Consider the following 23792-nt stretch of genomic DNA (forward strand, 5'->3'; position numbering starts at 1 on the left):
GTATCTTGGATATCTCACAGCATGGCGGCTGGACTCTCAGGACCTTCCTCCATCTTATTTCCTCTAAGATGGAGGAAGTAGAAACTTCCAGCCCTCTTAAGACATAGGCATAGAACTTCCAGAATGTCACTTTTACGACATTGTATCAGTAAAAGGAGTCACAAAGTCATCCTAGATTCGAGGGGAGAGAAAAACTAGGTCCACTTTTTGATGCGAAGAGCAGCCTGAGCCCACAGAAAGAAGATGAACCATCAGGGCCATCTCTGGAGACTAGCTACCAGCATGGAAGATTTGTTCCTGAAGCCAGCTAGAGCTCTGCTCATCACCCTGTACTGCTGAGGAACGTGAGGAACCAAAGTGACTCTGCAGGGTGTTTTGTACCAGGACTGAGCCAGAAAACACACTTAGAGGGCTTGTGTGTGGGCAGAGGCCTCCCACCTTCTGAATACTCCTGCCATGTTTCTCTGCATCCCACCAGGCAGAGGCAAGAGCACAGGCGGGCAGATGTTGGGGGAACTACACTTCGTGGATCTTTTTAGAGACTCCACCATGGGAATTGGCAAGAACAGGCATCAGCCCTAACAGCTTCCTTTCCTTGCTGCTTTGGAGGGTCCTTTACTCTTCCAAGAGCCTACTGCTTAGAGAGTTCCACCAGCCTCCTGCTATCAGTGGAGCTTTGGAGAGACTGCCAAACAGCAGTGACATATGAAGTAAGAGCCATGTGTTCTGTGGGACCCACTCCCTTCACACTTGCTTAATCTAGAATGAGAACCAGACCCTAGGATGTTCCTAAAACTGTGAAGCAAGCACCCGAGGAAGTGAAAAGACACATTTGTCATGTGGAATCCTATTTTAGCCAACTTGTTTGTGAGAATCCTGGCACCCTAAAAGCCAGCTCTTCTGATATCATGTGCCCAGAGGCAAATATTACCTGTCCCGCCAACTGCATAGGGCAGCTGTGAACCTCTGACCAGATTGCATGTGTGAAAATGATTAACTGATAACAGTACGCCCCTGTTATGGAAGCTATAGCCATGGAATATCTAGGTGCATAAGAGAAGGGAAATTCCACATTCCTGGGCAGAATCCAAGCATTTGGTTGATGTCGTGATTGCCAGTGTGGAGATCCTGGTCTGGCTCCAGAAGGGACATGCTGAACAAGGCTTACATAAGGAAGAGCAGAAAAGCCTTCCCCAGTGCCACATTTCATTATCATCAAGAGATATAAGAGGAGTCAGCCTGCCACTGGGACCTTCACTCTTTAGTTGGAAATGCATCCTTTCCTTGTGAGTTCTGGCATTTTCTATAAACATGCAAGCACTTGGGCCCTGCACACACATCCAGTTCCAATATATCAGACACACTGCCCAAATTCCACAGACCCTTACATCAGTTAGGGACAGCCAGGACATGTAGGTGATCACAGTGACTATCTGACAAATCAGGATATGTAGGAGCCTGAGAAAGACAATGGAAACAAGCATTAACTGGAGCACCTTAGATTCCAGCCCATTTTGGGCTGAGTATTGTGGCGATGGTCATCCTGGAACATGGGAACCACATGACTGACAGCCCTGCCAGAAGCTCAGAGAGTAGGGAGGGTCAGGGGCCAAAAGGAAAGGATGCAAGTCAGGCAAAGAAAAAAAAAAAAGGACCAGGCACAGTGGCTCATGCCTGTAATCCCTGCACTTTGGGAGCCAAGGCAGGCGGGTCACCTGAGGTCAGGAGTTTGAGACCAGCCTGCCCAACATGGTGAAACCCCGTCTCTACTAAAAATACAAAAAATTAGTCGGGCGTGGTGGCGTCCGCCTGTAATCCCAGCTACTCGGGAGGCTGAGACAGGAGAATGCTTGAACTCGGGAGGCGGAGGTTGCAGCGAGCCGAGGTTGAGCCACTGCACTCTAGCCTGGTGACAAGAGTGAAACTCCATCTCTAACAAACAAACAAATAAACAAACATTAGCCAGTGCCCACTATGACCAAGTAGAGATGCAACAGTGACCTTGCCCAATATTTGTATAATTGAATGAATGACACAAGGTCTTGGGGGTTTAATCATCATTGACCCATGTGCACCTGTGAACAATCTAAGCCAACACCTAGGCTGATATAGGCGGGGCAGGGCGGGCGGGGCGCTGGATGGCAAAGTAAGAACAGATGCCATGGAAATCCAAGTTAATGTAACCAGTATGACTAATTCTAGTTAGTGTAAGCAATGCAGTTGCACGCCTCTTCTGGAGACTCCTACGACCTGTGCAGGGCTTTGGACATTGCCAGTAACTCTCAGACACATCTTCTCCGGAGTCAGATTTTATGCCATGTCCTCCTTTTGTTTCAGGGGTTCCTGGTGGCCTTGCAGTATGGTTTTGCCAATGGAGAGGTATGATTTCCACGTTGCCATCCTGGTTTCATGTGAGGCTGGGGCTGCAACCCTACCCACCTCTGGAGGTTTCTGTGGATGGGATGATGCTACGGGAGAATGTGCAGTGACCAGCATGTGTGGGGACAAATTTGTATTGTGAGCTGCCGGTACAGAGAGCAGGCGGCAGTTTAGACAAATGGAAAAAAGGTGTCGGGATGGGTATAAGGGAGTTCAGAAGCCAGCACTGGCTCTGCTGGAGATGCAAGGAGTATTCAAGTGTGACAGAGGAAACAAGCTTGAACCTCAGAGTCCAAAAATCTGAATTCACGCCTTGGTTCACCCTCAGGAGTTCTGTGAGTTAGCTGGGTCGCCGCACTTTGTTTAGCCTCACTTTCCTCATCAGTAACATGGGAGCAACAATCATCCCTGCTTTGTAGTCTTGCTCTGGGTATGCTGAGCACATAGCAAATGCTCAACACCTGGGAACTATGATTACTTTTTTAAAAAAATTATTTTTATTTTTTTGAGACAGAGTCTCACTCTGTTGCCCAGGCTGGAATGCAGTGGCATGATACCAGCTCACTGCAACCTCTGCCTCCCAGATTCAAGTGATTCTCATGCCTCAGCCTCCTGAGTAGCTGGGATTACAGGTGCCCACCACCACACTCAGCTAATTTTTATATTTTTAGTAGAGATGGGGTTTCACCATGTTGGCCAGGCTGGTCTCAAACTCCTGACCTCAAGTAATCCACCTGCTTCAGCCTCCCACAGTGCTGGGATTACAGGCATGAACCATGAAGCCTGGCCTATTATTGCTTTTAGTTATTCATATTATTGCGTAGCCCAACCAGCTCTCTGCTTCCCTGGGAAAAGGTTTGGTAGTGGGAGGGGCAGAGGCCAGAACAGGTGTTTTCTCCTGTCTGTAGGAGTTGGTAGAGTTTCCAACCCCTTTTCAACCTCCTCTCGCCCTACTGCAAGTGTAAATATTTATTTCTGTCTCCTCCCACTATGTACTTCCACTTACATAGAATGTACATAGCTTACATTCTATGTAAGCTTCTTGACAGCAAAACCATCTTCTGTTTTGCTCACTGCTGCTTCTTCTATATCTTCATGCAGGGGGCTCCTCACCTATCAAGCAGGTTTCAGCTCACATGCCACCCCGGCAGAGTCCTTTCCTGAATACCCTATCTTAAGTTTTTGTTTCTTTACCACATTGTCCTGCTTAGTACTCTCACAGTGTCATCACCACCAGACATGTTTATGTATCTTTGTTTCTCCTTGTCTCCCCCAGTTAAAAGGTAAATTTCCCAAGGGTGGCACAGAATAGCTACTCAATTAATATTTGCTAAATGGACACATGGCTAAATGACTCCAAGACAGTAACCTCTCACTTGTCTCACCCGGCAGGTGAAGGCTGAGCTACGGAAATACTGGGTCCGCTTCTTGCTAGCCCGCCACTCAGGCTGCAGAGCCTGTGTCCTGGGGAAGAACTTCCGGTTCCTAGGAAAATGTCCCAAGAAGCTCTCGGAAGGAGATGGCACTGAGAAGCTTCGGAAGCTGCAGCCCTCACTTAACAGTGGGAGGCTCCTACACCTAGCCATGCGAGGTCTTGGGGAGCTGGGCGCCCAGCCCCAACAGGACCATGCACGCTGGCCCCGGGGCAGCAGCCTGTCCGAGTGCAGTGAGGGGGATGTCACCATGGCCAACACTATGGAGGAGATTCTGGAAGAGAGTGAGATCTAGGGTGGAGTTCCACCACCCTGGCTCTGCTCCCAGGAACTCTTGAGGCGGCCCAGGAAGAGGAAGCAAAGCAGGACACACGTTGCTGGGCACGGAATCATTCTCGTTCCATTCACCATGCCACTTTGATATGAAAGCTATCACAAGGTTCTTCAAGCTCTGTATGAAAGAGGCTGTGTGTCATGCTCACAGCCTCTGCCTTCTCTTCTCATCCTAATAACCCCCACCAGTGTGTTTTCCAGAATGCCCACCAGACCCTAGGGCCTGGCTGTAAATTCAAGCCAATGAAGTCCCACCATGAAGAGAGGTCTCCTGTTATAGAGAAGCCAGCCAGTATCTCTTCCTTTATCCCTTGGGGTGCATGCTTTCCATCTGAGGTTGGGTTTAGGGTGCATGATAACCTCCTAGGAAGCTTTTAAAATGCAGAATCCTAGACTTGTGGCTAAGATTCTAAGACAGTGAGTCTGGGACCATGGCCAGGAATTGGAGCTGTTTAATAAGCATCCCAGGTAATTCTGCTGCAAGCCCACCCTTGGAGAACACTGGGCAGGGTGAGAGGGAGCTAGAAGCGCCCCCATGTGGCCATGGCAGGATGCTGCAAGAGACAGTCTGCTCTCCCAGGTCAGCTGGGGTGTGCCTGCCCTCCTTGGACAGTATGTAACTCCACCCACCAGAGTGCCACTCCTCTCTGCTCTTCCTCTCCTATCAAGTCTTGCCTCTCTCTCTCTTTGCCTCAATTCTCTGTCCCTGCACAGCAGGAGTTCTGCTTGATCCTCCCTTTGAGGATTGGCCCCAGCGCCTGGGGACCCTCTGAATGTCGTCTTTGGTCCGTTCCTCTCCTTTCTGGCTCTATCTACCTTTCTGAGTTTGGCTTCTACCAGCCTGATTTACACTACCATTCTCTTGGGGCAAGGAATGTCCCCACCATTTTTGGTTTGCCATTGATGCATTGATTGTCACACCTGTTGTCCCAGGAAGTTGACCTATAACTCTCCATGGCCAGAGTCCCTGCTGATCAGAATTCAATTTGCCCAGTGGGAATAAATACTGAAAGCAGGAGGGCCCAGGTAAAGCAATAGGACTTTGGCTGGATCTGGACATGCTCAGGGTGGCTCTGAGAGATCCAAGACTTTGCATCAACCAGCCTGTGGGATCCTTTCCTGCCTACTGTGACCCACCGAGGCCGAGGAGGGCCCAGGCAGTTGGGGTCAGGCTCAGTGACTGAAAGTATAAGGCAAGAGGCTGTAGGAAGAGCAAGGGATGGACATCCTTTGGAAACAGTGTGTTAATGCACAGGAGTGTCACTTTCCTGGTATGTAAAATGCATGTGTACGTGGGTGGGGTATGTTGCTATGGGACTAAATACCACCTTGTCTTCGGGGGAGTCAGTTTGATACTCCTCAAGCAGGGCTGCCATATTTAGCAAACAAAAACAAGATACTCAATTAAATTTGAATTTCAGACAAATAATCTTCTTGTATAAGTATATCCCATGGGCATATTTTATCTGAGCTTGGAATTTAATCATGCATCTTGTCTTTTACTGGCATCTCTGTTTTCAAGGATACTTTGCCACAGGGCTGGGACTAGGGTGAAATAATCAAGGCACTCATCTCTAAAAAGCTCAAAGTAAATGATCAAAATAAATCCTATTTTAATGCAATATTCTAAAAAAAAATTAACAAACTACAGCCCATGAGCCATTTATAGAAATGAAATTTGATTGGAGCCAGGGGCAGGATAAGGGTGAGGCAGGAGAGGCCAGCTCTTGCAAGTGCAGGCTCTGGTCCTGACTTTCAAATGTTGTCTATGAGGGACTTTTGATGTGAATTTTTATTTTTAAACAATTGCATTAAAATATTATTTATATTGACTATGGGGACTTTTGGGGTCCCCTTAAATTTTGCACTTGAAATGGGATCCCCACTTGTGTCACCCCATAGTCCAGCCCTGGTTTTAGGATGGGGATGGAGGCAAAGGCATCAGGCAAGTAACGAAGCAAAGGTTTATTTTTTGGTGTCCAGATTATCCATAGCTCAGTCATGAAAATCTATGTCTTTCTATTTTTCTCCTTTCTGCAAATGTCCCTGCCTCGGCTCATCAGCCAATTAGCTCCTAGAAAGCTGGGGTCATCTCGTATTCCCAGCAAGTACCCAGCACAGTGCCGGTTCAGAGCAGGTGGTCCACACACATTCCTGGAATGAGACAGCACAGAAATGGCTCTCGGGAGCCTCAGATGCTGCTGGGAGTAAGTGATCCAGGACCTTACCACTAAGAGGAGAAACTTTTTTTCAAAGCATTTATAAATACTCCCTCCACCCCTCACTCCACAAATGGGGTGATCAACACTTACTGCTTGCTCTTGTTCTGCTAATGATTAAAACAAGTTTATTTAATTTGATTTGCATTTTGTTGATTCTTTTACATTTGTTTCTCACTGGAGCTGAAGGTCTCTCCCACCCATGAAGAATGCGATGCACTATTCCTGGCCAGAAATGAGGAAAAGGGCTGTGGTGTTTAGCCAGGGACCTGGGTGCTCCAATATCTTAAATTGGGTCTTAGGGACCAGAGGAGTGGGCAGAGGGGGCGGGACTAGAAGCAGAGGTCAGAGGTCAAAAGAATGGAAGGAGAGTGTCTCCCCTTTTATAGCCCACCCCATTGGTCACTCAGCTTGCCTGTTGCTTTGAAGATCTAGTCTAGTGGTTCTCAATCCTGGCGTTACAATCCCTTGGGAAGCTTTTTATTTATTTATATTTATATTTATTTATTTGAGACCCAGTCTCACTCTGTTTCCCAGGCTGGAGTGCAGTTGCATGATCTCAACTCACTGCAACCTCCACCTCCCGAGTTCAAGCAATTCTCATGCTTCAGCCTCCCGAGGAGCTGGGTCTACAGGCGTGAGCCACCAGGCCCAGCTACTTTTTTTTGTATTTTTAGTAGAGACGGGGTTTCACCATGTTGGCCAGGCTGGTCTTGAACTCCCGACCTCAGGTGATTGCCTGCCTCGGCCTCCCAGAGTGCTGGGATTACAAGTGTGAGCCACCGCGCCCAGCCCCCTGGGAAGCTTTTTTAAAAGGCCAGTGACAGGGTCTGACCCCAGAGGTTCTGATTGAAATGGTCTTACTAGACCTGGGCATTGGGATTTTTATAAGTTCCTGAGTGATCTTTTTTAAATTGTGGCAAAATATATATAACATAAAATTAACCATTGTAGCCATCTATTTTTCTTTTTGTTTTTTGAGACAGAGTCTTGCTCTGTCACCAGGCTGGAGTGCAGTGGTGTGATCTCGGCTCACTGCAACCTCCACCTCCCAGGTTCAGGCAATTCTTCTGCCTCTGCCTCCCGAGTAGCTGGGACTACAGGCACCTGCCACCACTCCTGGCTAATTTTTTTATTTTTAGTGGAGACGGGGTTTCACCATATTGGTCAGGCTGGTCTCGAACTCCTGACCCCAGGTGATCCACGCGCCTTGGCCTCCCAAAGTGCTGGGATTACAGGCATGAGCCACCGCGCCCGGCCAGCCATTATTAAGTGTATGGTTCAGTGGCATGAAGTACATTCTTACTGTTGTGCAGCCGTCACCACCATCCATCTCCAGGACTCTTTCATCTTCCCGAACTGAAACTCTACATCCATTAAACAATAGGCTCCCATTCTTCCCTCCCCAAGCCCCTGACAACTTCTACTTTCTGTCTCTGTGAATTTGCTTATTCTGGATACATCAGCTATAAGTGGAACTGTATAGTATGTATCCTTTTGTGATCAGCTTATTTCACTCCCGTAGTGCCCTCAAGGATCATCTACCTTGTAGTGTGTGTCAGAAATTCCTTTTTTAAAATGCTGAATAATATTCCATGCATACCACATTTTGTTTATCTGTTCATCCATTGATGGACACTTGGCTTGTTTCCATGTTTGGCTATTGTGAATAATGCTGCTATTGGTAGGGATGTATAAACATCTAGTTTCCGCTTTAAAAATTTGAGTATACCTACAAGTGGAACTGCTGAATCATATGGTGATTCTATATTTTCCCCAACAGCTGTGCCATTTTATATTCCCACCAGCAATGCATGAGGATTCCAAATGCTCCATGGCCTTTACCAACATTTATTTTCTATTTTTTTTATGATAACCATTCCTAATGGCTGTGAAATGGTATCTCATTGTGGTTTTGATTTGTGTTTCCGGAATGACTAATGATGTCGAGCATCTTTTTATGTGCCTGCTGATTAGTCCTTTGTGAGTCTTCTTTAGAAAAATATCTATTCAATTCTTGGCCCATTTTTCAATTGGATTGTTTGTTTTTTGTTGTTGAGTTGCAGGAATTCTTTATGCATTCTGGATATGGATACCTTATCTGATATATTATTTGCAAATATTTTCTCTCATTCTGTAGATTGTCTTTTTGCCCTCTTGATAGTGCCCTTTTATGTAGAAAAGTTTTAAATTTTGTTGAAGTCCAATGTATCTATTTGTTTTTCTTTTGCTGCCCGTGCTTTGGCATCAACGCCACCTGGGTGACTTTAATATGGGACCAAGGTTGAGAACATTGGAACTGAGGCAGAGGGGAAGGAGGTGAACCCTCCTCTGGAAACTGACAATACCTTGCCGAAGTCCAAATAAACTGAGTCTTTCTCCCATGTAGCATTTAGAGCTCAGAAATTCTTCCACAAGCACAGACTCAACTGATTCTCACAACTCTTAAGTGATAGGCAATGTAGGTGTGGCTGGCCCAGTTTTATTTTTTAAGGAGTGGTCATCCAGCTGGAGCCTAAGAGCCTGAGATACAGACATTTCTGGGCTTGTCTGATGCCCATTAAGGGGCAGAAATGGGAGTGAAGTGGACAGCAGTATGGCGGCTAACCCCACTTGGCTCCATGGTCAGAATCTGAGCCTGGTGAGAGAAGAGAAGCTTCAGACAAAAGCTAGGAGAGCTGTTTCCAGGAGGCAATGACAAAAGCTGTTTCCATGACACCTGCTACTTCCCATGGGGCTGTTCTGATAGACTCTAACCTAGAAGGCTCCTCAGCAGATCAGCACACAGCTTGGGTACATTAGGAGCACTGTGGCCTCGCCTGTGATTAGGAACGTAGTACTTTGGGGCAGCAATGGCACCTGGCACTAAGGGATCTATGGGTGAATCTGTGTGGGACACCTCCTGGAGATGCTAAAAATGCCCAAGAGACACTGCACAAGGGGCTGGGATCTTATGTGGGCAGGTGGCAACAGAAGCTGGGGCAGTTTGGATTACTGCTCTTAATGAGACCCATTTCTGCCCTTGAATTTACATGTACTTGAGGATTCAGGGATCTAGAGATGGGAAATGACTTCCCCAAGGTCTCTATAGTAGACATCTATTTTTAGAATCTGCCCTTCTTATAGTACCCCAATTTTCCTCTTGGAAAAACCACTCATCTCCTACTCTCAGTCCACGGAACTTGAGTTGTCCTGACTCTATCCTCAGTTCAAGGATGGGCATAAAAATCTGCTGGCCAAGCAGAGCAGTACATCCTTCTGGCATCAGATATTGAGTCAGGCATGGGCATATAACTAACCAGAGACAGTGAGAAGCAATCCTGACACTTTGGCTGGGACTCTTAAGAGAAAGCATTTTCTATTTTCTGCTGAAATTGGAACCGTGAAGAAGGCAGCCTGGATCTCCTGGTGACTGTCCTGCCAGCATGGGAAGAACCTGTCTGAGAATGGTGGTGACAGCAGAAACCAGAACCAGGAGAGGGAGAAATGAACTCTGGGACATTGTTGGAGCCCCTGGATTAAGCCATATCTGAAGCTAGCCCTACTCCTAGAATTTCAGCTATAAGAGCCAAGCAATTTCTATTTGTGCCACAATAATTTGTGCCAGGTCATCTACCTTTTGCATCTAGAAGAGTCTCAATGACATAGCTCATCACTATCTCCACCTCCTCTTCCCTGTGGCCAAGTTGAACTTCATGCTTTATTTTCCACAAAGTGTCATACAGCTGTAGAGAATCTCAGCCCAAGTGGTCCTTCCACCCTAAGCTAAAAAAAGAGGTACTAATTAGGTTTTCACTCTTTGGCTCTCCCATTGAACCACAAACCAGCAAGGACCTGATTATGCAGTGTCTGTCCTTTTAGACTCAAGTGACAATGATAGCCTGACCTCAGAGAGAAGTGAAAAGCCCCCAGCCTCATCCTCCAAGCAACCAGATTCATTCATGGAGTGTGGTGGAAAGAGCATTGAGCCCTTTGGTTATATTCCTAGAACACTCTGGACTGGACCCACAGGGTCCTTTATCTCCCACTGAACTGGCTTCTATATAGCCCACTATGTCTACATGGGAGAATGCCTTGGGTAGATGATTCTAGTAATAATCCTTCTCCTCCCAGAACCTCTGGACTCATGCCTTGTAGCCTCCTTCCCCTTTCCATCTCTGACATTGTGCAATCCTAGAGTTCTCTATCCTGCTGAGTCCAGGTCAAAACTATCGGAGAAATCTGGTGTAATCAAAGGGACTCCAGTTTAAGTACCAACTCCTACTCACACTTCCTGACCTCAGTATCCTCATCTGTATTGTGCAGATAATAACATCTCCATCAATGAAATAATGATGGCAGAGTCTAGCATGGTGCACGGTTCATAAGTGTTTATTCTCACGTTTGCTCTCCACACAGAGGAGTGCTCTTTGGCAGTGGTGATTGTGTCATCTCTGTGGCTAAAGTGGGGTCTGGAGGCATCACCACAATACCAGCAACTAGAGACTCCCCAGCCTCAAGAGGTTGCAGACAGGTCAGTCAAGAATCCAGGGCATCCATGCATTCTTCTGATCTCATCTTGGAACTTGAGGCTGGAGAATAAATGGGCCTTCAAAGCAACAAATCCAGGGATCTTGGAGAATGCACTAATGGAGTTCCTGGGTATCCCAGGCCCTGGAGCTTTGAGGAGGCAGTGGGGGGCCAGTGGGTAGCCCTTGCCCTACCTCTGCTCATCAGCTGGCTGCCCTTGGGCAAGCTGCTTCCTGTCATTGGGACTCCTTTTCCTTGTCTCTAAAACAAGGGGCTTTAGGGCCATCTATGGCTCTGCTTTCACCTCTTACTATATTGAAGCTGAATTCATCATTGTTCCCTGAAACCCCAAAGACTCTCTGTATTTCTCATCTCCATAGATGGCATTGCTATTCACCCACTGCCCAAGCTACAGGCCTGGCTGCCATTCCTGCCTTCTCTCCTCCTGCCCCCTCAGCCAGCCAGGTGGATGCTACCTCCTAAATGTGTCCTCACTGGGTCTGGTCCTCTCCATCCCATTGCCTTTCCCCTGGCCCAGGCTATCTGAGTGGCTGCAAAAGCTTATTCATCAGGCTCCCTGATCCCAGGGAGCCCCCAGTCGCTCCTCTCTGACTTATTTTAGCCTGCTGGGGACTTCTCTTACAAACATAAACCCCTCCTACTTCCAACTCCACAGTGGCACCGCTGTCCCCATGGTGAGCCCCCAAGTGCTTACCACAGGCTGCAGGGAGGGCTTTGCGTGGTCCAGCCCCCGCCTACCTTTTAGATTCAGCTCACACTTTGCTTTCCCTCCTCCTTCTACCCTCCAGCCACCCTGACCTTCTCCTGGAACTCGAGATGGTCGTTCATGCCTCAGCGGCTCTGTGTTGGCCGCCTTCTGTTTGAGACTTCCCCACCCCGACCCCGTCCCCCACCTCCTGCGCAGTGGGTCTGAATTTAAATCTCCCTTCGTCAGGGATGTGGTCCCTGATCCCCCCTGACAAGTCAGCCCCTTCCACTGTGTCCTCCCCTGGTGCTCTGCACGTTTCCATGGTAACCTGGGCCACTGGTCATGGCTCCTTCCAGGTTCATTGTCCCCTCTGGACCATGAGCTCCATGAGAGCAGGACCGCGTTAGACTCATTCCGCACCAAAGCAGCCCAGCCTAGGGCTGCCATCGCAACACAGCCTTGTCTTTGAGGTGTGACTGATAGAAATCATTTCCTTTTCCAGCTGAAGGATGATCAGCAGCCACGTGCCCAGCTCAGCTTGCGTTTATTGGAAACTGCTTACCCAGCACTCCACAAAGGAGCTTACAGCAGGGTGACACTTAGGACTCCTATGGCCTAATCCTGGGATTAGCACAGGGCCATGGGCTGGTGGACAGAGGGAGGGGTGGGACCGGGCATGATGGGAGGGAATGCTGAAGACCCAGGAAGAAGGAACCAGTGGGTCACTACAGATGCTTCAGTTTGGCAGGGAGCTGTGCTGTGGGCTTGTGTGCAGGCCTTTCTCTTGGCCCTGGGGTGGATGTGTGCGTGTGTGTGTGTGTGTGCATGTGTGTGTGTGTGCGCAGGCGCTCACGGGTGTCGTGTGAGTGGTAGGTGGAGGGAGGACAGCTGAACAGTTGGCATCAGGCGTTCTTCATCTTTTCCTTCACTTTTTGAGGCTCAAACTGGATCAGTCGCAGAATTTCCTTATTGGCCAGTGTCCCCTCAATGAATTCTTTCTCTGTAAGTTTATCTGTGCATTGGGAAAAAATATATACATACATAAAACAGCCAGGATTGATAGCCAAGTGAGCTGCGATGAGGCTGACATCTAGCCAGTATCCCCAGTGTGAATGTATCTATTACGAGAATATTGAATACTCAGTGGCCCTGAGTATTCAATATTCCCCCACCCCAGTCCAGATACCCACCTCCTTTCCCATGACCCTTGGAGCTCCCTGGAGACCAGCAAAGAGCGGTGAATGACTGGCACTGGGGGGGCCCCCAAGATGCCAGTCTCGTGCTATGTGTCTCTTCCAATTGGCCGGTGCCCCTGCCTTGCTGGTTATTAAATACTTCAATAATTAATAACTATGAATTGTTATTCTATTTTCTATAGTAGCTCAAGTTTCAAGGATCAAGTTCAGGAGGAGCTTCTGGGGGTCTGAGCATAGCAAAACAATCTGGATGTCAGGCCCAGAGTCTCAGCTGAGAAGCAGGGAACAACATCCCTCCAGAAATAGGAGTGAGAAGTGAAGGGCCCAGTGAGATCATGCCAGGGGGAGTGTGGCTTGCAGAGAGGTCTCTTTGGCACCTGCAGCACACAGGCAGCCCCATGATTCCTGGCTGACAACTCCGCCATGATCCCTTCCTATGCATCCATCCCTGCGTCCCCCAGTCTCATCTGCCTCCTTATTTGGGATCAGGACTGAGAGACAGCCTTGTTGCGGCCACACCTGGTTTTCCGGTGTTTTTAATCAGGTGGCTAACTGTATTCAGATCAGTCCAGTTAAATGCATGGTCCTGAGCCCAGATGCCACTGTGCTTGGAGCCAAGGCCACCACAGGGAGCGGAGGCGGGGTGTACAATAGAAGAGAGTGAGATGAAGTCCCTCCCTGGGAAACTGTTAATCTGGCGGGGAAGGCAGTCACACGCAGAAATACCTCTAGCATGAGACAGATGCTCCTTTCTGTTGTATGTTCACAGTGCCTAGCACGGAGTCGGTGCTCAACAAAGCTTTGCTGAACTGAATGTGATTTCTGACTTATGCTCTGGGCCTTTTGGATACCTTTAATCCCTTCTGGGTTAGGATCCAGGATGGCTGCCTCCACAAGTCTGGGTGGTAAAATTTGGGTTTTAACATCCCAGCCGCCCCACAGAGAGCTCACATAGAGCTTGAAACTCCCACCATTAAAGTCTGACTCTGCCCTGAGGCATTGTCTCCAGATGGGCCGCGTGGAAACACATACAACACATCACGAACAGGAGTAACACATCGACCTCGGGGCTTCTGACATCATCCCCTCCCGGGATGTTCACCAGGGAGGTTTTCAGATGAGCAAAAAGCAGAACACAGGGCTCGACACATGAACAGACCCAGAGGGAGGTCACGAAGCCAGTTGAGCCAGTGGGGCAAAGTGCCAAAAGAAGGCATCTTGGCAGCCAGTGTCTGTGCAAGGAGGAGAAAGTGCTCAAAGGTGAGGGGCCAATCAGGGCCGATGAGGGAAAGGTGGGTAAAGTACCAAGGCGCGAATTTAAGGGGGCGCTCACTTTCAGGTCCTGTGAGTGCATTGTTGACCTCTGAGAACGAGTGCCTCCTTAAATTCTGTGTCCTATGTTCCTCCTACCCCAATTACCTTCATGTTTCTTTTATTTCATCATTTGTTGGCAGATTAGGAGGAGCAGGGTCATCTCTCTCTGCCCTTATTTAGCATCCTGCTCAGGTTTTTCTTCTTGAACCTTGGTAGAAGGCTGCCTCCAAAGGTCACCAAAGGGGTTAATACAGGACCCTTGGATGTGTTTGGGCCATGCTGTGTTTTATCAGTTGAGACACACTGGATTTTAAAAATCTTCATGGCTGGCTTGTCTTAAAAAAAATCAGATGATGTCTCAACCACGGGTTCCATAGCCCCACATGGAATATGCTGGAAGCCATCAGACCAGAGGTGCACCCTCTGCTGTTTGCCAATCCCCACTGCTTGTAGATGACTGTCCACATAACTCATTTTCATCATTCCTGCCCCTCCAGCCATATGTGTTTGCAGCCCCAGCCTAATACCAGCTCCTTTACCACACCCTTCTTGTGCTGGCCGTAAGCATCACAGACACACAGCCCCAGCAGCCGAGTGCTGGAGTCCATCACTGCCTACAATGCAGGATCACACTTCCTGAGGGCTGCTTCCAGCCACTGACTGACAGGGCAGGGGCACCAAGACTGACAGGGGCACTGAGGACACCCCATCGACTCTGTCAACACTTCCTCAGAATGCACTGCAGTCTCAGGCATTACTTACCTAACCTTCCTTTCTTTCCTAACCTTCCTTTCTTTCCTAACCTTCCTTTCTTTCCCTCTCTCCCTGCCAGGGGTCAGATCTGCTTGGCCGTCTGATAGCTTTCCCAGCCTCCTCTCGATCCCAGCCTGTTTTCCTTCTTCAGCCTTTCCTCCCATAAATCTCTTGCAATCTCATTTAAATCTAATCCTATCTTGGTGGTGTTTCTCAGAGGACCCAAACCAACTTCCCAAAATAAAACCATAGAAATACAGATCCCACTGACTTGGGACTCAATATTAATTCAAAGCTAGGGTGAGCTGAAGTTTGCTCTTGTTCTAATTGTACAGAAAACAGTTTTGGCTCCTGCTCACCCTTAAGGCCATTCCCCTGTTGAACCCTTCAAACAGCTCTGAAAATGCACAATGGAATGAGGTGTCCCCCATCCTGCCTGGACACTGTGACTCGGAAGAATAAATCTTGTTGGGATTTCCAGGAAACAGCCCATGGTTGAAAAATCAAAGGCAATGAAGGAAAAGGAATTCACCATCATCATTCTTTCCGAAGTACTTCCAGATCTTCTCGGCTCGCTTTTCCGGCGTGTTTTCATCGTCTGGAAGGAGCTTCACGTCCTCGGGAGTGATCATTTTGAAAATAGCCTGTACCAAACAGAAAGAAAGAACTCATTAGGAGGAACTTTAAGGGGCTGGCAACCCTGGAAAATCCACATCTTACACTGTACACAAAAATCTACTCAAAATGGATTGAAGACTTAAACATAAGACCTCAGACCGTCAAACTGCTGGAGGAAAATGTAGGGGAAAAGCTTCTTGGCACTGGTCTTGACGATAATTTTTTGGATATGACACTAAAAGCGAAGGCAACATAAACCAGAATAAACAAGCAGGATAGCATCACACTAAAGAGCTTCTCCATGTCAGAGGAAACAATGAACAAAATCAAAAGGTAACTTATGGAATGGGAGAAAACATTCGCAAACCATATATCTTAAAAGGGGTTAATATCAAAAATATATAAGGGGCCAGGTGCAGTGGCTCACGTCTCTCATCCCAGCACTTTGGAAGGACAAGGCAGGAGGATCACTTGAAGGCAGGAATTTGAGACCAGCCTGGGCAACAAAGTGAGACTCCATCTCTACAAAACAAAATTAATTAGCGGAGGTGGTGGGCATGCCTGTAGTCCCAGCTGCTCGGGAGGCTGAGGATCGCTTGAGCCCAGGAGGTCTAGGCTGCAGTGAGCCATTTTTGCACCTCTGCACTCCAGCCTAGGTGACAGAGCAAGACCCTGTCTCTCTCTATATATATAATATATACATTATATAGAATATATAAGGAACTCGTACAACTCAATAGAAAAAGAACAAATAACACAATTGAAAAATGGGCAAAGGCTGCAGGGAGCGGTAGCTCACACCTGTAATCCCAGCACTTTGGGAGGCCGAGGCAGGCAGATCACCTGAGGTTAGGAGTTCAAGACCAGCCTGGCCAACATGGTGAAACCCCGTCCCTACTAAAGATACAAAATTAGCCGGGCGTGGTGGTGCATGCCTGTAGTCCCAGCTACTCAGGAGGCTGAGGCAGGAGAATTGGTTGAACCTGGGAGATGGAGGTTGCAGTGAGCCAAGATTGTGCCACTGCACTCCAGCCTGGGTGACAAGAGCAAAACTCTATCTAAAAGAAAAAAAAAAAGAAAAAGAAAGAAAATGGGCAAAGGACCCAAATAGACATTTCTCCAAAGAAGATGCGCAAGTGGCCAGCAGGTATCTAGAAACATCACCGATCACCAGGGAAATATAAATCAATACCACAATGAGATATCACCTCATGCCTGTTAGAATGGCTGTAATAAAAATGACAAGAAATAACAGGCGTTGGCAAGGGTTGGGCGACAAGGGAAACCTGGTCCACTGTTGCTGGAAATATAAAATGGTACAACAATTATGGAAGACACATCAGGGACTTTGGGTCACCTCCATCACAATGTCCCTCTGTCAGTGCCCGACCAGCCCACGGGAGCAGACAGCAGTTATAATACAGATGTACAGGTGCGGACCTGATCTACTGAATCAAAATTCCTGAGGGTAGGACCTGGGCATCTGTATTTTTGAGGCCCTCATAAGGGACAGGGAATTCAGGGAAGAGGCAAAGAAGCCTTTTGCTTCTTATTTTGTACCTTTCTGTACTGTGATTTTCTGGCCATGTAGACATACTAATTTCACTTATTTAAAAAAATGAAAATAAGGAAGAAAAAGCTTCCTGATGAAAATCTTACGGCAGTCCTGAGGTTGGAGTTTGGGAATGACTACTTCAGACCCTACTACCCAGAGGTTTTAGAATAGTAAACCTCTTCCTCTGGGTTCATACTGTACCTCAGTTGCTCAGTAGGACTGGCTTATGGCAATAATGGCTAACATTTGTTGAGTACTTAATAGTGTTACTCTTCTTTTCTTTTCTTCTTTTCTTTTGTTTTCTTTCTTCTTTTCTTCTTTTTTTTTGTTTTTTTGTTTTTTTGAGACAGGTTCTTGCAGTGTCACCCAGGCTGGAGTGCAGTGGTGTAATCACGGCTCACTGCAGCCTTGACACGCTGGGCTCAAGCAATCCTCCCACCTCAGCCTCCTGAGTAGCTGGGACCACGGGTGCACACCACCATGCTCAGCAAGTTTTTTTGAATTTTTTATAGAGACAGGGTCTCACTGTGTTGCCCAGGCTGGTCTCAAACTCCTGAGCTCAAGCAATCCTTTCACCTTAGCACCCCAAAGTGCTGGGATTAGACACGTGGGTCACTGCCCCTGGCCTAGGTGTCACTTGTCTAAACATTTTTTATGCCTAATCTTCAAAATAACCTTATGAAGAAGGTATTATTGGTCCCATTTTATGGATGAAGAAACTGAGACAACTAACTTGCTGGAAGTCACCCAGCTAGAAGTAGAAGAGTGGAGATTTGAACCCAGGCATTTTGATTCTAGAATTGGTATCCTTGTGTTGTGCCATAGCCCACTCACCTCCTTATCACTGGAAGGCCTTGGAGAGCATTGGCCAAGGCTGGGGGAGGGACAGGGAGGCATCAACAAGAACTTTTCAAAGGTCTTCCCATGGTACAGGAAGCCCCTCATTTAACTTTCTGCTCAAGGATGGATTCAGCAAAAGGCTTAGCTTTGGGCTCAAGGATCCCATCCTTCTCACCTCCCTCCGCTCTAATAAAGCAGTTGGGTATGCAATGTAGGGGAAGCACGAATTGCCCCCAGACCTGTGAGATCAGGGAAAGGGACAAGAGGGCTCCCTGCACCTTTCCAGCTCCAAGTTTCTAGGATTCCAGTGGCTCAGGAACACCAGCACTGGCTGGGTCCAGAGGGGACACCCAAGGCAGTAGGTCCTTGGATGCTGAGGGCAGGCAGGTATGTTGGGTGGGAGTTGGGAGGTTCTGCCTCCCCGGAGACACCTGTGAGCAGGTCAGGCAGGGGCAATAATGGCTGTGAAATTATCCTGGAGGGAAGGTCGACAGCTTTGAGAAGATTCCCTTCAGCCCCCGGTGCTGGATAAAGGAGCAAAGAGGCCAAAGCCAGCAGCCCAGGGCAGCAGCGTCGCTGGCAGCACTCAAAGCCCTGAGCTGGACGCAAGTGTAGGTGGCTCCTACACTCCTATCCATCTGTGCAGGGCCTTGGGCACCATGTGCAGGTGTGCCAGCTAGAAGCTGGCAGTGAGTGCCTGCCCACCCCACTTCCAACACGGAGGGACAGACCTTCAGAGCCTCAGGAAAGGCTGCAAAAATAATCAAATCCTCACCCTGGGCCCAGGAAGGTTATATGGTTTTCCCACAGCAACACTGCTAGTTGGAGTCAGAGCTGGGACTAGAACCCTTCACTTTTAACTCCCTCAGTCAGTGCTCTGCCCATGAACTTGTAATCTGGTGAATAGCAGAGGCTTCTGCCACCTTGCACAGCCCCAGCCATTGATGGAGTCTACCTCCCTCCCTTTCCTTTCTTCTTTCTTCCTTTCTCTCCTCCTTTCCTTCTCCTCCCTCCCTTCCTTCTTTCCTTCCCCTTGCTTCCCCCTCTTTCCTTCCTGACTCCTACCTTCCCTCTCTCCCTCCCTCATTTCCCCCTCCTCCCTTTCCTCCTCCTTTTATTCAATGAGTATCAATTTGTAGGCTTCTGCTGGGCCCCGCATTGTTTATGCCGCTCTGAAGACTTAGTCCCTGTCCCAGGCCACCCAGAGACCCCACAGCCAATCCGAGGGAGCTTTCTCTGCAGGCTGTGCCAAGATAACAATGAGAGAGACACACGCCTGCCAGAATGGGAGGCCCGAGCTGAGCATTGAGAATAAGCCCATGGACCACAAGCTGCATGCTCTGCTGTTTTATTTATGATTTCTCCTAATAACTGTGGAAGATTTTTGTGCATTTGTAATCATGCAAATGAAAGCATGATTGCCAATGCACACAAAGTTATTAACATCTGAACAATAGTCTCTACTAACAGGAATGGAATTAGAAGAATAAGGTAAGTGGCAGGGGCAGGGGGACTGAAAAAGAATAAGTAAAAAAAAAAATCAAATGAAGGAAATTAGAACTGGTATAATAGGAAAGAAATGGAAACAACCTAATGTCCAAAAATATAGGAATGTTCAATAATTTCCACATTTCCATAAGCCAGAATTCCAAGCAGCTATTAAAAGAGTTTTGGAAGAGGTTGGGTGTGGAAGCTCACGCCTGTAATCCCAGCACTTTGGGAGGCCGAGGCGGGCAGATCACCTGAGGTCTGGAGTTCGAGACCAGCCTGGCCAACATGGTGAAACCCCGTCTCTACTAAAATACAAAAATTAGCTGGGCAGGTGCCTGTAATCCCAGCTACTCGTGAGGCTGAGGCAGGAGAATTGCTCAAACCCGGGAGGCGGAGGTTGCAGTGAGCTGAGATCACGCCACTGCACTCCAGGCTGGGCGACAAGAGCAAAACTCTGTCTGAAGAAAAAAAAAAAAGTGTTTTGGAAGAATATGTAATGATATGGAAAGCACTCATGATAAAAGAGTAACTGAAAAATGTATGATAAAAAATCGTATGTGAATATGTCATAGCTTTAACATTATTTAAAATTACACAGGTAAAAGACTGAAAAGGTATATACTGATATACTAACAAAAGTTTTCCCTGGATGTTGGAATTAGAGGCAATTTTTAGTCTCTTTTGCCTCAGTTTCTAAATTTCATGAGTTACTTTTATATCAGATAAACCATTTTCAAGACACCTACGAGGTTGGTGGAAAAGTAATTATGGTTTTTGCCATTACTTTCACAACAAAGGATCTGACAGGAGGACAGTATGGACAGGGGAGAAGGCGTGCTGGGAACCATATGGAAGCCTGTGCGCCTCACAGAGAAACTGTCAGGAGCCAGGGAGCCACACCGCGAGTGGGAAGCAGGGGCTCATGCGTGGTGCAATGATCCGCCCCGTGCTGGGGAGAACATGAGGACTAGAACTCAGAGTTCATGCCCCCAACTTTGACCTCTTTCTACTTTATATTAGAAGCATATTGTGTGTTTAGAACGAACAGTGATTCAACTTGAATGTGTACTGCTGAAAATTTCAAAGGACATTTTAATAAAGGAAGGAAGAAACAAAGGATGGAGAGAAAGAAAAAATGTAAATATAGTCACGTGTCGCTCAGAGACAGGAATACATTCCGAGAAACACATCTTTAGGCAACTTCTATGTGGGAACATCATAGAGCATCCTCACACAAACACAGATGGTAGAGCCGACTACATCCCTGGGCTCCATGGTCCAACCTTTTGCTCCTAGGCTACAAACCTGTGCAGCACGTGACTGTCCTGAATGTTGCAGGCAGTTGCCACATGATGGTAAGTATTTGTGCAACTAAACATAGCTAAACATAGAAATCATGCAGTAAAAATACAGTATAAAGATAAAAAATGGGCCGGGCACAGTGGCTCATGCCTGTAAATCCCAGCACTTTGGGAGGCTGAGGCTGGCGGATCGCTGGAGGTCGGGAGTTTGAAACCAGCCTGACCAACATGGTGAAACCCCGTCTCTATTAAAAATACAAAAATTAGCCAGGCATAGTGGTGCACGCCTGTAATCCCAGCTACTCGGGAGGCTGAGACAGGAGAATTGCTTGAACTCGGGAGGCAGAGGTTGCAGTGAGCCAAGATCGTGCTATTGCACTGCAGCTCTGGGCTACAGAGTGAGACTCCATCTCAAAAAAATAAAAAATAAAAAACCAAGATACGAAATGGTAGACCTGTCTAGGGCACTTACCATGAGTGGAGCCTGCAGGATTGGGAGTTGCTCTGGGTGAGTCAGTGAGTGAGTAGTGAGTGAATGTGAAGAACTAGGACATTACCGTACACTACTACAGACTTTACGGATACACTTAGGCTACACTAAATGCATTTGAAAAATAAAGTAACTGTGCTATGACGTCACTAGGCAGTAGGAATTTTTCAGCTCCATTACAATCTTATGGGACCACAGTGGTCTATATCGTCCATTGTTGACCCAAACATCGTGAAGCCAAGCATAACATGGCTGTATTAGGAAACACTCAGATTCTGCTCCGGGAAGACAACGAAGCTGTGGGCAAGTGCCCACCTCTCTATCAATGTCAGCATCTCGGAGCACCAGGCTCTCAGAGCCAGTGGCCTGCATCCCCCGCTCCACCCACAGATCCACTCCCTCTGCAGCAGCCGCAGCAGGGGGCCCCCAGCCCGGAGCGACCCCGGCACCGCCCAGCCAGAAGGGGAGAGGGGAGACTGACCATGACGATCTCCAGCACTTCATTCTTGCTGATGGTCCCGTTACCGTCCACGTCGTAGAGGGAGAAGGCCCACTCCAGCTTCTGGTTGGTCTTGCCCGCGGTGGTCATGTGCAGGGCGATGACGTACTCCTTGAAGTCCAGGGTGCCGTCGAGGTTGGAATCGAAGCTGCGGAACACATGCTGGGCGTAGGCCTTGGGGTCAGTGTCGGGGAAGAACTTGGCATAGATGCTCTGGAACTGCTGCTGGGTGATGCGGCCGGTGGGACAGTCCTTCAGGAAGGACTGGTACCAGGAGCACAGCTCCTCCTCCGAGAACTTGGTGTTCAGCTGCAGCTCCTCCAGGATCTCCTTGGACAAGGCCCCACTTTTGCTGTTCCCCATGGGTGAGGAAGAGTGGGCAGCGGCTGGGGAGTCGCTGGGTGGGTGGGACGTGCGTGGTCCCCTGGCCACAGGCTGGGGCTCAGGGCTGGTGTGAGCTGAAGACCGAGATGCTGGTGGCTTAGGAGGATTTGCGACCAGTTCTTCGCAATCCTTGAAGGGAGGAGGGGCCCAGGAGCTTTGTGGAGGGCCGGGGTGGGGTTGGGGGGGTGGTGCTCCCAGAACCCTAGTGAGATTAAAATAAAGAGTCCAGGGCAGGCAGGCAATTCATCTCGGCCTCCTGGGACGATACTAGAACAGGACAGGAGGTTGGAACCCTCAGAGCTGGGGCCTCCGGCACCCCCAGCCCCAGCCCTCTAACAGCAGCCATGTTCCCTATTTCTCTTCCTCACTAACTCTGAGCATCTCGGGGCAGGGCTGGCATCTCACATCAAGCCCTAGAATGCAATGGTTAGGAGCACAGACTCTGGGGCCAGCATGGGTTCAAGTCCCAGCTTGGCTACTTAACTAGCTGTGTGGCCCCAGGCTTGTTTCTTCACCTCTTTCCACCTAGGACACTCTTCTAAACCTTCACTGCAGTCATGTCTCTGCTTAAATGTCACCTGCTCAGCCAGGCCTATACTGACCCTCTATCTATAATAGCACAGCCCCCACCATCATCGGCATGCCGCATGTCCCCTCTCCGGAATGAAAGCTCCGTGAAGGATGGAATTTTGTCTGTGTTGTTCCCGGATACATCTCCATTGCCAGAATCTGATAAGCTTGGGCCCCCAGCAAGTCTTTCTTGAATAAATGGGCATCATAGCATCTACCACACTGTCATTGTGAGGCTGATGTGAGTCAATATGTGTGACACACTTAGAAACTGGCACATGGCTAATGCTAAACACTCGTTTTGTTATTGTCCATCAGTCACAGGGAGTGAAGGTGAACTGCCTGAAGGGACCAGCAGGGGGCAGCCAGGCCTGTGTCACCTCGGGAAGGGGCTGCCAGTGAACGTGGTCACATGGATGGTGAGATTTTGGGGTTTTTTTAATTATTCAAGAGAAATCCAAAAATCAGAATTTTTCATGCAATTTCCACACTTTTCAACTTTGGCAATTAATTCAAAATTTTAATGTTGGCTCACGTCTGTAATCCCAGCACTTTGGGAGACTGAGCGGGGAGATTACAAGGTTAGGAGTTCGAGACCAGCCTGGCCAACATGGTGAAACCCTGTCTCTACTAAAAATACAAAAAATTAGCCGGGCATGGTGGCAGGTGACTGTAATCCCAGCTACTTGGGAGGCTGAGGCCAGAGAATCGCTTGAACCCGGGAGGCAGAGGTCACAGTGAGCCGAGATTGCACCATTGCACTCCAGCCTGGGTGACAGTGTGAGACTCCATCTCAAAAAAACAAAACAAAAACAAAAAAAAATAACAAAACATGGTGTGGGCCAAACACAACCTATCTGTGGCTCCATGGCAGGCTGCAGGGTGTCCGTCTGCTGTGGACTTGGAGTGAGCAGGCAAGAAAACGTGTTTGCTGAGTGAATGGGTAAATAACTGAGTGGTCAGAGACGGAGCTGTGCAAAGGCAGGCTTCGCGTCCGTGCAGCTCAGCGGGGAGTATCAAGCACGAGGAAGCAACCTAGTGAAGATGCTGCACACCTGGATTCTTGTCACCCAGAAGGAAGGGAGGGTGGGCGTGCACTTTCCTTAGCAGAGCGCAGTGCTCCAGGGGACACACTCAGAACCCCAGCCTTGCCGCCATGGATGGAGAGTTGTCTCTTTTTGCCCTGGGGTGAGAATGAT

At 48.3% G+C, this 23792-nt stretch overlaps 2 protein-coding genes across 4 annotated transcripts in view; one reads left to right on the forward strand and one right to left on the reverse strand.

Annotated features, from left to right (window-relative positions):
• GLP2R (glucagon like peptide 2 receptor) overlaps nt 1–6504 on the forward strand; it is a 65114-nt gene extending 58610 nt beyond the window's left edge. For 2 of the 3 annotated variants that reach the window (XM_055367009.2, XM_055367010.2), the window contains 2 exons: nt 2338–2379; nt 3772–6504. In XM_055367009.2, coding sequence (XP_055222984.2) covers nt 2338–2379; nt 3772–4107 — 378 coding nt within the window. In that variant the 3' untranslated portion in view covers nt 4108–6504. The remainder of the gene's footprint in view (nt 1–2337; nt 2380–3771) is intronic. The other variant, XM_019013027.4, reaches the window with a different exon arrangement.
• A 4215-nt stretch (nt 6505–10719) lies between these two features.
• RCVRN (recoverin) lies at nt 10720–22303 on the reverse strand. The gene is made up of 3 exons (XM_004058577.5): nt 21622–22303; nt 15378–15489; nt 10720–12594 (listed from the first exon to the last, which is right to left on the reverse strand). Exons 1-3 carry the CDS (start codon nt 22000–22002, stop codon nt 12485–12487), a joined length of 603 nt encoding a protein of 200 aa, XP_004058625.1. The 5' UTR covers nt 22003–22303; the 3' UTR covers nt 10720–12484.
• Nucleotides 22304–23792: the final 1489 nt, after the last annotated feature.

This window comes from Gorilla gorilla, chromosome 19 (assembly GCF_029281585.2).
Source record: "Gorilla gorilla gorilla isolate KB3781 chromosome 19, NHGRI_mGorGor1-v2.1_pri, whole genome shotgun sequence".
NCBI classification, from domain to species: Eukaryota; Metazoa; Chordata; class Mammalia; order Primates; family Hominidae; genus Gorilla; species Gorilla gorilla.